This window comes from Haemaphysalis longicornis, unplaced genomic scaffold, assembly GCF_048455015.1.
Source record: "Haemaphysalis longicornis isolate Haplotype H1 unplaced genomic scaffold, Haemaphysalis longicornis Haplotype H1 scaffold_9, whole genome shotgun sequence".
NCBI classification, from domain to species: Eukaryota; Metazoa; Arthropoda; class Arachnida; order Ixodida; family Ixodidae; genus Haemaphysalis; species Haemaphysalis longicornis.
Genome location: NW_027526460.1, coordinates 146,410,173 through 146,425,603, shown reverse-complemented (window position 1 = coordinate 146,425,603; position 15,431 = coordinate 146,410,173). Strand labels below are relative to the sequence as shown.

General features: G+C 45.6%; 1 protein-coding gene across 6 annotated transcripts in view; it reads right to left on the bottom strand.

Annotated features, from left to right (window-relative positions):
* LOC144153574 (sphingomyelin phosphodiesterase-like) overlaps window positions 1-15,431 on the bottom strand; it is a 197,259-nt gene that overhangs the window by 28,621 nt on the left and 153,207 nt on the right. For all 6 annotated transcript variants that reach the window (XM_077685199.1, XM_077685196.1, XM_077685198.1 and 3 more), the window contains exons 3-4: window positions 6,559-6,753; window positions 2,908-3,081 (exon numbers count right to left, since the gene is read on the bottom strand). In XM_077685199.1, the coding sequence (XP_077541325.1) occupies window positions 2,908-3,081; window positions 6,559-6,753 (369 nt within the window). The remainder of the gene's footprint in view (window positions 1-2,907; window positions 3,082-6,558; window positions 6,754-15,431) is intronic.

Below are 15,431 nucleotides of genomic sequence, written 5' to 3'. Positions count from 1 at the left end.
AGAATTAAGTAACTTGCTAACAACCAACCCTCGTAAATTTTGGAGCTCAGTCTTGCCACGCGACTCGTCGTCCACATCAATCATTGTCGGTAGTGAGACTACGAATAATCCGCAAAATATAGCAAATGCTTTCAACGCTTATTTCCAATCCGTGTTTTCCTGCGACTATACGGCGGTTATCTCCTTCGCTGTGCCCAATCACTCTTCCTCAAACCGTGACATTACTATTATTGAGGTTGGAGTATTAAATCTCGTTCTCAACTTAGACATAAAAGCATCTGCTGGCCCAGACGGCATACCTAACCAATTCTTAGTACGTTATGCCTTATGGATGTCCCAATATCTCACAGTTATATTTAGAAAATCGCTGGCTACGGGTGTTGTACTAAAATCTTGGAATCCTGCTAAGATACCTCCCTTGTTTAAGTCGGGAGATAAACAGCTCTCAAATAATTACAGACCAATTTCTTTGACATTCTTGCAGGCTCCTAGAGCACGTAATATGCAAACACGTAATGGAATTTCTCGAGAAAAACAACATTTTGAATAAACCCCAACATGGTTTCAGGCAGGCGTTTAGTACCCTAACCCAATTGAGTGAATTTGTCCATGATATTTCAGCTGCCCTCAATGCGGGAGAACAGGTCGACGCCATTTTCATTGACTTTGCTAAAGCCTTCGATTCTGTGCCCCATACTAAATTGTTGTCTAAACTTAACGCTATTCTACAAAACCCGCTTCTTGTCACCTGGATCACCAGTTTTCTTTCAGATTGTTGTCTATATGTATCCTATAAGTCCGAAAATTCCAGCACTGTCACAGTGACTTCGGGAGTAGCATAGGGTTCAGTCTTGGGACCATTACTCATACTATTTATAATGATTTGCCATCGGACATTGACTGCAAAATTCGCCTCTGTGCTGATGATTCTGTTTTGTACCACACAATCAGTTCACCTGCGGACCACTCCCACTTGCAGGAGTCGTTCACAAGGTTTTCTAGGTGGTGTGATAGCTAGGACATGAAAATTAACTTCCGCAAGACGGTTCTACTGTCCTTCACTAACAGTCCTCACTTCTCCCGTTTTGATTACATCCTCAACAATACAACTCTGGAAAGGGTCAGAGAATACAAGTACTTAGGAATTATAATCACCCCGAACCTCTCTTGGTCATTACACATTGATTACATCTGCAAAAAAGCATTAAAAAAGGTTACCTCCGCCGTACACTAAAAAACACTCCTAAGGACACTAAATTAACGTTATATAAGACCCTTATACGACCACGTCTTGAATATGCCTCTCCAGTTTGGAGCCCTTACGAGAAAACTGAAATTAATCAAATTGAAGGGATTCAGAAGTGAGCTGTACGATTTATTTGCCACCGACGGCCGTTTTTTTTCCCGTCCTCAACACTGTCTTCTTTGAATTTGACACCACTCTCGGAGCGCAGGCGCATTGAGGCTCTGAAATTTCTGCACTGCATCATAAATGGCTCCCGTCGCCTATCACAGGATCCCCTTACAACTTTTGCCGCACCACGCACCACTAGAAGCTAGTCCAAGTTAAACTTGACCCCCTACTTGGCCCCCAGCAAAACCTTCAAATACAGCTTTTTTCCACGTGTTACAGAGCAATGGAACTCACTTGCTGACTACACCCGCTCTCTTTCTTTCTGTGCATTTCTATCCGCTGTTTCTTAATACGCACCAATATATCCATTCCGTCACTGTGTTCAATATAGTGTGTATTTGGAGTGTTTGTTATTTTTTCTTTTGTGTGGTTCTGTTGAATCATTTCAGTGTACGTTGTACGGGTAATGTATGCTTTGTATGCCCCACTCCTGCGATAGCCCCATGGGGCTGCTGTATGTATAAATAAAATAAATGAATAAAATTAGCCACACTGCCACCGACTTGCTATTTATGTCACTTTTAGCGTCGCGAGATCCGACTAGTGAAACATGGAGCAATTTCTTTGCGGTCATCTAAATATGGAATCGGAACTTCTTGTACTCTCTTATAAAAGCTTTTAATTTGCGTTCAGTAAACAGGGTCGACCACCCGCTATTTTGGGTCCATATGCTGCTTTGAGTTCGCTAACGTTTAGTGACCTTGACACGGACTAATTTTTTCCGTCCCATTTCATGTGATCTTCTCTTTACAGGGTACAGATCAGGGTAGAATTGGAAAGCAGCTTCTCGCGCTTCTCTTGTAACAACCCAACTCTTTCTTTGCCTGTTCCTCCACCTCGACAACGAGGGCTTCTGGGTTCAGAAGTGCTTTGGCATAAGTACTTTGCAAAGAATGTGGCAAAGGGGCTACATTTACAGGAAAACTGTGTTCGCATTGCTTGCTGCACGCAACCAGGAGGTCGTCATTTATTATGCATCAATATGTATATTTGCTACGTTTGTTCGTAGCTATCTGATGGGTATTTGTATCAGTGGCTGTACGCATGTAATTTAAACGCATCCTGTCTGTATTTCGTCTCGTCGGCGCTGATCATTTTCCTAAACAAAGTACTGGTTCTGAAAATCAGACTCATGTCCTATTGCACCCAGAGTCAAGAATAATCATTCGCGCGACGGCTTTCCGCTGTTTAAGAATTTCTATTGCATAATTTGGTGTTCAGTTCTCATTGCCTGTTAACAAGTACATAATCTGGACAATAACTCATCGTTATTTTGCATCAAATAAAAAAGCAATAGAAATGAAGAACTGGTTTTTCGTACAATGGCCTGAAGGCTTACAACTGGAGCTTTAGACAGAAAACTGACTTCGGCCCTCTGAGGAATTCGCAGCAAATTAATAGGCGGATTCGTTGCTGAAGGTAGCTCGACGGCCCCTTCTGGGGATGTCGCGATGGTATGGAGCACCAAGTGTGGCAACCGTACCCCACATTACCTTCGCTGAGCGAGTATCCACGTTGGTCCTCGGCTTCGGAGTCACGCGGCTGTTAATCTGCACTGTCCAGTTGTGCACAGGGCTGGACAGCGGACCGCAGGCTGATCCCAGGAGGACGCTACACGTCTCAGCCGCTGGAGCCTTCCGGTTCTTCATGATGTACAGGAACTCGTCCTGAGAAGGGAATGGAGACTTTAGACCGAAAGCACTCATTGCTCTACGTCAGCCAATTTCGTTGGTTGAAGCCTCACTAATGAACCTGCATTCGTGGAGCATCCCGTATTTTCGTGAATACAACTCGCTTGCAAAACAGTTGATGCGCAGCAGAGGTTCGGGGTGATGCGGGTATGCTGTGTCTTTGTTAAACCCAACCTCTGCAGGTTTGAGGCCTACGTCATTGTACAGAACCCGCCGCTCAACGGACACTCAGTATAAAATTGCTTGGCATGCTCTAATGCTTCAGTCAAAGGTTACCTATCGTTAAGCCTAAACACACGACTATCGGCGTAACGCCACGCTTCGTAACACCACAATGTCATCAACCGGTACCCATTGGAAAAGGTTCTCTTTGTCCGAATTGTACATCAAGCTGCCCGTACCAGTTCGCGTCTCAAAACCTGAAGCAAAACGTTAGTACTAAGCTTTTCTGAATACTTGGGGGTTGCTGCTGCTATTCCAGACAAGTAAATACCCACGGTGTATCCCATACCCCTGGTGTTTCTTGGGCAAGGCTTATTAAGCAGAAATCCATGCTGCTGCATGCAGACGGTAAAGCATGCTGAGGCACGCAGCAAGCAAACAATGAATCAATTAATCAATTACTTGGAGAAAAATTACTACCAGGGTTCGTCACAAAAATTCGTGACCGCGCTCTGAATCCTGTGTACGAACTCTGAAGCTTACCAAAGTGCCACATGTTCACAGAGGAGCACGTACCTGTTGTAAGGTATTGCTAAGCGCTTTATAAGCAGATATGCATGCCATTTCTGAGCGTCTTTTATTTGTTATTTATTTTTGTACGTTTCTACTTTAGTTGCCCCAAAAATATTGAAAACGAATGCGCTATCCAAATACACCGGGCAAAGCAGAAAAGTTTATTTTATACGATGGATACCGAATGGTTCTTTTTAAGCTTCTTTGTTTAGTCAAAGCATCTCAGAACCGCCTTCCCGTGTTGGCGAAACTTGTCGCCCCGCGGAAGATCTCCTGGTCCTTCAGCAATACATCACCGCCGCAAAAAAACGAAAAACAAAAGCTGCTGTTGGTTTCATTTCAATGGGGTACGCAACGAGCATACATTCCCCCTATTCTGTGGGCAGAAAGGGAGACGAGCTCCATTTTTATAGGGGCCATGAAGAGCAAGTACGACGTTGTTCAATTGGAAAGATCTGGCCTTTGGTAACTGACTCAGCACCATTTCAGCCGCAAAAGACGGTAAATAAAAAAAGAAAGAAATGTCAAAAAACTTTAAAATTTTGCGCTCCGTGGGCGCAATATTAGCAGGGGTGGTATTCACTGAAAAGTTTAGCGGCAAATTTTTTCGCTTGTCAACACTGTAAATGGCAACGAACATGGACGATGCGCCACCGACATGGCGCGGTTTGTGCCACTGCGCCCACACTCCGAAGAAAAAAAACACCGGCGTGCGTCGCCTGCTCCGTTTCAACCCGATTCTCAGCGGTGGTGTCAACAGAGCTCTTATTAGTCGCAGTCACATTGGAGTCGAGGCATTACTTTGCGTTCAGTGGGGTAGAGTTTGGAACGTCCAACACAAATCCTGTGCTTAATACGGGCAAGTACCGCCATTCCGCGGAGCCCGACGCAACCAGTGACAGCGCACTCACGTGGTTGCCTGCATGCGCGCCTCGCTGGTGAATACAAGCTTTAGGCCAACACTAACATATAGTTATCAGTGCGCTAATTGCACGTTAGTCTTCAGGAGATACGATCAGACGAAACAAGAAGCCCCGCCACAATCCTGGGGTCATGTGTCATGCTGGTGCCTTCTGACGGCAGCCGCCAATCGCGCAAACAAGGTTCTGTGACGTCATAGTGGAGTCAGTCTTGATTACTTGTTTGAAGTTTGCGATAAGGTTGGTCATTGTTACTGGCACAAAGCAGCCGTTTTAATGAACCGAAGTTTCATTTTGTCTTTATAGCCCCTTTAAACGCAGCTTTTCTTTCTAGGTTATCCGGTGGCATTAAATTACTACTGTTGGGATGCCTGCGTGATAAACAGTGAGAGTTCACTGCGGCGCAGAAGTACCTCAGGCCTATGTGTTGAAAGTTGCCTTGAATTGGTGTGTGTTGGCGGGCCATGTGCGAACGAATAAACGTTAACATTTTTTTTTTCGGTGAAACTGGCTTTCTGACAGAACATTAAGATCCATTCCTCGCGTAGACCAACAAAACTAAAAGTTCCACGCAAACTAGATAAAATCACACGTTAACTTTCGGCACTTAATTTTTCTTTATTTTTTCTTTTTTTCTTTTTGAGGGCCTTCAGAAAATGTCTTTTTTGTTCACTGAAAACTCCAGAAAACCAGCTATCATGTTACCAGCTCAGAGAGGTGTGATGACGAAAACTGCTGGGCCTGCGATTATGCGATACGGCTGTCGAATGTCTTAACTTCATCAACCTTAAATGTTCACAAACGAGCCGCAAATGACCTCGTATGAACGCTATGTCGCTCCCTCCCAACGACTGCCTCCGCATTAGCGGCGACCTCGTGTTCTTTTCTGGCATTCCCAAATCACGACGTTTCGCTGTCCCTTTTTAAAAGAACAGTGCATTGAGTGGGTGTTTCGGCAACCCAGTTTGGCGACATCGCATCCCCTCCAGATGGCCCAGCGACATGATTTGCCACAACAAGGTAGACGGTTTTACCCTCTTCCCACCTTTCGTTTTGGACCCCGATTTAACCTCTACTGTTCGATCAAACCTCCCCTCACGCTTGGTTTTTTTCTGTTCTAAGGTGCCATTTTCTGGCACGGGGCCAATGTTGGTCGATACAATGACTTTTACTATCAAAAGGACAGCTCACAAAAACGGGCTGTATAATGAACACGCCTTAAACCCGCCGTGCTCTTGTGTGGGTGAACCCGAGGAAGCGTGTCTCAACCCAGCCATAGCGGAAGTTTTTATGATAGATGTGAAAAACGAAGACGACCGCTTCCGAGATTTTGAAAATGAGTTAAAAATAACAGGTGCTACTGTAACGTGCGCTGCATACTGAGACGAAGGACGGGGACAGTGGAACAGACAGACTACCAACGTATGGTTTGTCTCTTCCACTGTTACTGTACTTGTGTGAGCATGCAGCGCAGGCTAAATTCGGATTTAAGAATTCGTTCCCTCTTCAGCGCGCCTCATAGCCAGGTGTAGTTTTCGCGCCTAAAACCATCAAAATGTTTTTACGTAAAAGTTTAGCCTCCTTAGGCAAACTTAGTGCACGCTCAAAGTAACGTTCGCAAACGCGAAAATACTGGGACCGAAATATTCTTTCTCTGACAGTCCAGTGCACGGACGCACACAATATTTAAATCATTTTGTTGACGTTAACGTATGGTCTATAACCCTTTAATTTAACAAACGGGCACTGTCACGTCTCACTACGATGTTGTTACGTCGTGTGTAACCATCGCAGTCACCTTGTACATGTCGATGACGCTGGCGCAGGCGTCCGGGTTGGCTATCTTGAGAAAGGCGCAGGCACCCTGGATGAGCTTGACGAGACCGTTGGAGGATCGCCCGCTGTCCAGGTAGTCGAACAGCATGCCTGTCGCAGCCGCACAAATCGAACACGCCTTCGGCGACACCACGCCAGTCACCGCATTCTCCATCACCTGAACGATGCACAGCAAGACGCAAGGAAGTCAAAGGTTTAGTGCCTTCAATGTCCGGCAGCTTTCGCTGCATCCGACCGTCTAATTTCTAATGCCCTGTGTAACAAGCAAACATCCGCGCTTTGCCACTGGATACCAAGAAAAATTATCGCAAAGAATTCTTTTTAAGAGCGGCGCATTGTTTTGCTGTAGGGAATTCCTCGCAGTTACCTAACACACATTCTTACTTAGAAGTCACCGCTTCAGTGCGAGTGTAAGGCGATGAGCGAAGTATTGATAATAGCGCACGTGATGCGAGCGCGAGCTGACTCATGAAAACATGTATGAACAGTGCTAGCACTGCCTGTAGATGGGAGAGTCTTTTGTCTGCTACACGTCGTCTTTATACACAGTGTTATGACAGAATGGTTTTATTCACCGGCACTGGCCCCATCGGCCCCAGGAAAAATCTTTGGCTTCACCGAGGCACCCCAACCCGGATTAAAAATGACCAAAGCGGGGCACTCTTGTGCCGAGAGCCCCTCTTCATACATTGGCTAGACAAAAATTTACCCAAACAAAGCATGCAACGCAAGCATGACGTCCGGAAACAAAGCAGAGAGCGTAGCGCTGTCGCCGAGAACTGCGAGACGACCGACCACAAAGCTGAATTCGCCGCATCTGCCGAGTCGCATGCTCGGCAGACACGGGGACCAGGCTTGCTCACAACTTATAAGCCAGCACCAAAGTGCCTTTCCAAACTATAATAATTCCGGCGCTAGCTAACATTGTGTCACCCACATAACAAAGGCGCAAAAGATGAACGCCAGGCTGTCTAAAACCCAGGTAAACGTACAATACAACCAGAAAAAATAAAATGTGCCACAATCAAAATAAAACCAAGTATCCGGGTATAATTACACAACTTTAGAATGATTTTTCGAATTCTTCGCGCCCTGTAGCTGTCTCAAGCTCGGCCCGGCAAACGATGAATGACGTCGCGCGGCCAATTAACAAAACCTAAAAATAGGTCATGTTATCCCAGAAAACGGTCACGCAGGAGTAATGAGCATTACCCTGCAGAAAAGCCCGCCGAAGACACGATTGCCAAAATACCGGAAATATTAGAACATTTCACCCGCATTTTAAAACGCCTGTATCACGGAAAAGCAAGAATAAAAGAGGAACTTATGGAGGCACTGATCATGACCGGGATATCGGTAATCCTGCCCTACGAGAAACTTAGCCGCAGTGAAGACAGCCAATTCAGCAACGTTACTGCAACAGCATATAGGGCAGCCCTACCACGCAAGCACGTATCCTGGGTGTCATCTTCCAGAACAACGGCAAGGCGGGGGCGTCGATCGCCAAAATCAAGGTTTCTACGGAACAAATTTCGCGCATGATCAAAAGAGTCACGAACAGAAGACGGGGATTGAAGGAGGACGATGCATTGACGCTTATCCAGGCCTTCGTGACGACGCGCGTCGTTTACGCTGCGCCGTGCCTCAATTTACTCAAGGAAGACACGGACCAGTGGAACGTCATAATACGCAAGGCAACCAAGATGGCGCTGGGCATGCCGGAGCATTCGTCGACCGACAAGCTACTCGGCATGGCGGAGCACAATGTCATTGAAGAGTTAATAGAAGCTCATTTGTCTAATAAAAGAGTTCGGCTCAGTCAAACGTCGGTGGGACGTCGTGTTCTTGCCAAGTTGGGCTGGCAAGAGGCAGACCGGAAGGAAACGGGGCCGTTACCCAGGTTATGGGCGCATAAAATCAATAGTAAGCCTCTGCCTCGAAACATGAGGCCGGGTCGTAACGACGCCGTCAGAGCGTCTCGAATAGTGGCCTTGACGGAGACTCTGGGTCAAATAGAAGAAAAGTAAAAGGGGGTCACTCTCTTCACAAACGCTTCGTTACCCAAGTTTCATCGAAAGCCACGCTGACAGTTACGACGCGGGATGTGCTCGTAACCTGCGCCTCCATCAAGACGCCTTTTCCGGAGGTGGCAGAAGAGGCCGCAATAGCGCCAGCGCTCGCGCAGCCCAACGTTGGAAGAATTGTCACCGACTCCCAAAAGGCGTATAACAGCTACAGAAAAGGGTGGGTGTCTCTTGCGGCACTAGGTTCTCTCAACAGGAAATACGACGTATATGAAAGGAAAGTTAGGTGATATGGCCGCCGGCTCACTCTGGGCTGCAGGGCAACGAACTTGCCCACCAGTTCGCCCGAGAGATGGAACACCGCGTAGAGGAAGGTGAGCCACAGTCCATAATTAGTTATAAAGACATTACGAACCGTTACAGGACGGAGAGGCGACGTTACCCCGATCCTCACAGATCGCTTAGCAGAGACCAGCAAGCGATTTACAGGCACATACAAGCAGGATCCTTCCCGCCGCCTTACCTTCAAAACAAGATGTACCCGGAAAGGTACGAAAAGGAACGTAATTTCTGCAAGACTCAGTTAGGTAATTTCTGCAAGAGTCAGTTAGGCACGCTCCAACACGTCATTGGAATATGCAATTTCTTCAAGCCAATCTCCCCACCTCTTACCTTTCCCACTACCCCACCCCATCCATCAGCCTCCCTTACCGAGCGATGGGAGACCTTGTTAACCAGCCCCGGCCTGGAAGACCAGCTCGTCCTGATCTCCAGGGGCCAGGCGGCTAGGGAAGCATATGGGTCCCGTGAAGAGGGAACCATTTCCATCGACGGCGTCTAAGAAGGCGTCGTAGTAGCTCGGTTCAATAAAAGTTGTTTCTCTCTGCCCCCACATCTCAATTTTCATGATCATCCTACGGATTCTTCGCTATGTCTCATAATAACTTTGAATATATCAGAGAGGTCATTCTCTTAGCACAAAAGGAGCCTCTGCGGAAAAAATTGGGACCGTCCATATGTAATGTATGCCGCACCTCAAGAGAGGAGACGTCTGAACGCCATGATGGATATGTCCAACACCAATCCAGCGGCTCTCCATAAACGCCCTTTACTACCAAAAAACATATACCTAAACCTACAATACGAGGTAGGAATAATTTACATCGAGAAAATCTCCAAAAACACGAAAACGCAGTCTAAGGACGAAGGCAACAATCGTCGTAGTGGACTACCGTGGCACTCGCTTGAACGTCATTACCCACCTACATGCAGAAACGAAAAAGTGGAAATGTTCTTGGCGATTGCCAAGCAAAATACCAAATAGATGCTTAAACATCCTTACACGCGCTCAAAATACCATAAGTCTGTTGGCCGCAGGCATAGTACCTAAACGCTTGAGGAGGATTCTTAAATCCACAATTCTGAAAGTTCACATCGCATCAACCCCGCGGCAAAGCAGTCTGGAAGGGAACGACGCAGCCGACGAAGGTCCACGCAAACTTGCCTACCGGGCTCCGTTTTGAGAATGACTGCCACACCTCCTTCCGGAAAAATATTGGAAATGTCTCCTCATATCAAAGGATATGCTCAGGGCGAGCAACTCAAACATTGCACATTACACTTACATTGACACTTACGAGGCTCTCCTGGTCCGCTTCACTTCAATATCAGCGTCAGCTCATGCTGTGGCCCTGGAGCTTGGGTTCCGCCCTTGTGGTATACCTCATCCTTACCCCCTTCTCCCAAGCTTCCATTAAATGTTTCTCATTAAAGGACTCTCTAACTGCGTGTGTTATAAAAAAACCTAGAACGTTCAGTCAGGCCACCAAGACAGAGAATAAACATTTTAAATGCTAACACTCTCACCTTTTTGTTGGAACTGACAAACACACGGCAGCCGCCAACTTTCACGTCCACATCCTAAGCCACAAAAACATAAAGGGCCTCTGCCTTCTCTGTACAGCAGTGATTAAAAAATCGTTGCTAATACTCAAGCTCTTGTCGCTGAACTTCAGTGCTTGGAACGAATAAACGCTAAATGCAGCAACTCTGCTCCAAAACGCTCCCTCGACGCCGAAGTAACGCTACCGCGTCATACATCTTAAGACCTAAACGTAGATGTCATCTGCAGATTTCTTATTTTTAAGTGCGAATGCACTTCAAAAGCGAGCCTGAATCGTCCGCCGCCGTAGTCCGCATAGCAACAGCTGCGGGTGCGCGCGCTCCTCGTCTTCCTCCTCGTCTTCCCTAGCAGCGCGGGGAGATGGGCGCACGCTACTCTCCTCCTCTTCTCTCCGCTCAGTGACTGCGGGTGTTGGGTGCCTCCTCTCCACTTCAGGCGGGAGAGCTCTCGCTCGCGTAGCGGGCGCTCCGCATTCCGACGCGTGAGGGCGCTCGTGTAGCCCTTGCCGTAACGGCGTGCGCTACTCTCCTCCTCCTCTCTCCGCTCAGTGACTGCGGGTGTTGGGCGCCTCCTCTCCACTCCAAGATCACGATATCGACCGTAATCGCGCAATCAACAACCGTGCATTCGCACTTACACACTCTCCCCCTCGGGGAAGTGCGAGGAAATTTTTTGCTTTTATTCTGTCTGCCTTGTGGGTCATATTTAGGAACCCCTTTTCGCTCACTCCGACACCAGACGTCGCATTTTTGCGTATTGAGTTTTCCCATGAAAATCATGATATAATAGGACTATTCTATCTGCCTTGTGGGTCATATTTAGGAACCCCTTTTCGCTCACTCCGACACCAGACGTCGCATTTTTGCGTATTGAGTTTTCCCATGAAAATCATGATATAATAGGACTATTCTATCTGCCTTGTGGGTCATATTTAGGAACCCCTTTTCGCTCACTCCGACACCAGACGTCGCATTTTTGCGTATTGAGTTTTCCCATGAAAATCATGATATAATAGGACTATTCTATCTGCCTTGTGGGTCATATTTAGGAACCCCTTTTCGCTCACTCCGACACCAGACGTCGCATTTTTGCGTATTGAGTTTTCCCATGAAAATCATGATATAATAGGACTATTCTATCTGCCTTGTGGGTCATATTTAGGAACCCCTTTTCGCTCACTCCGACACCAGACGTCGCATTTTTGCGTATTGAGTTTTCCCATGAAAATCATGATATAATAGGACTATTCTATCTGCCTTGTGGGTCATATTTAGGAACCCCTTTTCGCTCACTCCGACACCAGACGTCGCATTTTTGCGTATTGAGTTTTCCCATGAAAATCATGATATAATAGGACTATTCTATCTGCCTTGTGGGTCATATTTAGGAACCCCTTTTCGCTCACTCCGACACCAGACGTCGCATTTTTGCGTATTGAGTTTTCCCATGAAAATCATGATATAATAGGACTATTCTATCTGCCTTGTGGGTCATATTTAGGAACCCCTTTTCGCTCACTCCGACACCAGACGTCGCATTTTTGCGTATTGAGTTTTCCCATGAAAATCATGATATAATAGGACTATTCTATCTGCCTTGTGGGTCATATTTAGGAACCCCTTTTCGCTCACTCCGACACCAGACGTCGCATTTTTGCGTATTGAGTTTTCCCATGAAAATCATGATATAATAGGACTATTCTATCTGCCTTGTGGGTCATATTTAGGAACCCCTTTTCGCTCACTCCGACACCAGACGTCGCATTTTTGCGTATTGAGTTTTCCCATGAAAATCATGATATAATAGGACTATTCTATCTGCCTTGTGGGTCATATTTAGGAACCCCTTTTCGCTCACTCCGACACCAGACGTCGCATTTTTGCGTATTGAGTTTTCCCATGAAAATCATGATATAATAGGACTATTCTATCTGCCTTGTGGGTCATATTTAGGAACCCCTTTTCGCTCACTCCGACACCAGACGTCGCATTTTTGCGTATTGAGTTTTCCCATGAAAATCATGATATAATAGGACTATTCTATCTGCCTTGTGGGTCATATTTAGGAACCCCTTTTCGCTCACTCCGACACCAGACGTCGCATTTTTGCGTATTGAGTTTTCCCATGAAAATCATGATATAATAGGACTATTCTATCTGCCTTGTGGGTCATATTTAGGAACCCCTTTTCGCTCACTCCGACACCAGACGTCGCATTTTTGCGTATTGAGTTTTCCCATGAAAATCATGATATAATAGGACTATTCTATCTGCCTTGTGGGTCATATTTAGGAACCCCTTTTCGCTCACTCCGACACCAGACGTCGCATTTTTGCGTATTGAGTTTTCCCATGAAAATCATGATATAATAGGACTATTCTATCTGCCTTGTGGGTCATATTTAGGAACCCCTTTTCGCTCACTCCGACACCAGACGTCGCATTTTTGCGTATTGAGTTTTCCCATGAAAATCATGATATAATAGGACTATTCTATCTGCCTTGTGGGTCATATTTAGGAACCCCTTTTCGCTCACTCCGACACCAGACGTCGCATTTTTGCGTATTGAGTTTTCCCATGAAAATCATGATATAATAGGACTATTCTATCTGCCTTGTGGGTCATATTTAGGAACCCCTTTTCGCTCACTCCGACACCAGACGTCGCATTTTTGCGTATTGAGTTTTCCCATGAAAATCATGATATAATAGGACTATTCTATCTGCCTTGTGGGTCATATTTAGGAACCCCTTTTCGCTCACTCCGACACCAGACGTCGCATTTTTGCGTATTGAGTTTTCCCATGAAAATCATGATATAATAGGACTATTCTATCTGCCTTGTGGGTCATATTTAGGAACCCCTTTTCGCTCACTCCGACACCAGACGTCGCATTTTTGCGTATTGAGTTTTCCCATGAAAATCATGATATAATAGGACTATTCTATCTGCCTTGTGGGTCATATTTAGGAACCCCTTTTCGCTCACTCCGACACCAGACGTCGCATTTTTGCGTATTGAGTTTTCCCATGAAAATCATGATATAATAGGACTATTCTATCTGCCTTGTGGGTCATATTTAGGAACCCCTTTTCGCTCACTCCGACACCAGACGTCGCATTTTTGCGTATTGAGTTTTCCCATGAAAATCATGATATAATAGGACTATTCTATCTGCCTTGTGGGTCATATTTAGGAACCCCTTTTCGCTCACTCCGACACCAGACGTCGCATTTTTGCGTATTGAGTTTTCCCATGAAAATCATGATATAATAGGACTATTCTATCTGCCTTGTGGGTCATATTTAGGAACCCCTTTTCGCTCACTCCGACACCAGACGTCGCATTTTTGCGTATTGAGTTTTCCCATGAAAATCATGATATAATAGGACTATTCTATCTGCCTTGTGGGTCATATTTAGGAACCCCTTTTCGCTCACTCCGACACCAGACGTCGCATTTTTGCGTATTGAGTTTTCCCATGAAAATCATGATATAATAGGACTATTCTATCTGCCTTGTGGGTCATATTTAGGAACCCCTTTTCGCTCACTCCGACACCAGACGTCGCATTTTTGCGTATTGAGTTTTCCCATGAAAATCATGATATAATAGGACTATTCTATCTGCCTTGTGGGTCATATTTAGGAACCCCTTTTCGCTCACTCCGACACCAGACGTCGCATTTTTGCGTATTGAGTTTTCCCATGAAAATCATGATATAATAGGACTATTCTATCTGCCTTGTGGGTCATATTTAGGAACCCCTTTTCGCTCACTCCGACACCAGACGTCGCATTTTTGCGTATTGAGTTTTCCCATGAAAATCATGATATAATAGGACTATTCTATCTGCCTTGTGGGTCATATTTAGGAACCCCTTTTCGCTCACTCCGACACCAGACGTCGCATTTTTGCGTATTGAGTTTTCCCATGAAAATCATGATATAATAGGACTATTCTATCTGCCTTGTGGGTCATATTTAGGAACCCCTTTTCGCTCACTCCGACACCAGACGTCGCATTTTTGCGTATTGAGTTTTCCCATGAAAATCATGATATAATAGGACTATTCTATCTGCCTTGTGGGTCATATTTAGGAACCCCTTTTCGCTCACTCCGACACCAGACGTCGCATTTTTGCGTATTGAGTTTTCCCATGAAAATCATGATATAATAGGACTATTCTATCTGCCTTGTGGGTCATATTTAGGAACCCCTTTTCGCTCACTCCGACACCAGACGTCGCATTTTTGCGTATTGAGTTTTCCCATGAAAATCATGATATAATAGGACTATTCTATCTGCCTTGTGGGTCATATTTAGGAACCCCTTTTCGCTCACTCCGACACCAGACGTCGCATTTTTGCGTATTGAGTTTTCCCATGAAAATCATGATATAATAGGACTATTCTATCTGCCTTGTGGGTCATATTTAGGAACCCCTTTTCGCTCACTCCGACACCAGACGTCGCATTTTTGCGTATTGAGTTTTCCCATGAAAATCATGATATAATAGGACTATTCTATCTGCCTTGTGGGTCATATTTAGGAACCCCTTTTCGCTCACTCCGACACCAGACGTCGCATTTTTGCGTATTGAGTTTTCCCATGAAAATCATGATATAATAGGACTATTCTATCTGCCTTGTGGGTCATATTTAGGAACCCCTTTTCGCTCACTCCGACACCAGACGTCGCATTTTTGCGTATTGAGTTTTCCCATGAAAATCATGATATAATAGGACCAGCTCACGATTTCAATACGGCAAGCCCATGACGATAAAAGGCTTCATCGCTACAAAGTCTCTACAAATCCCAGAGCACGTGCGAAATAAGTGTCACGTCCAGGGTTTTGAAACGTTTGCTTCGCTCCATCTGACGGCCATGGAGAAGTGATGTACTGGAT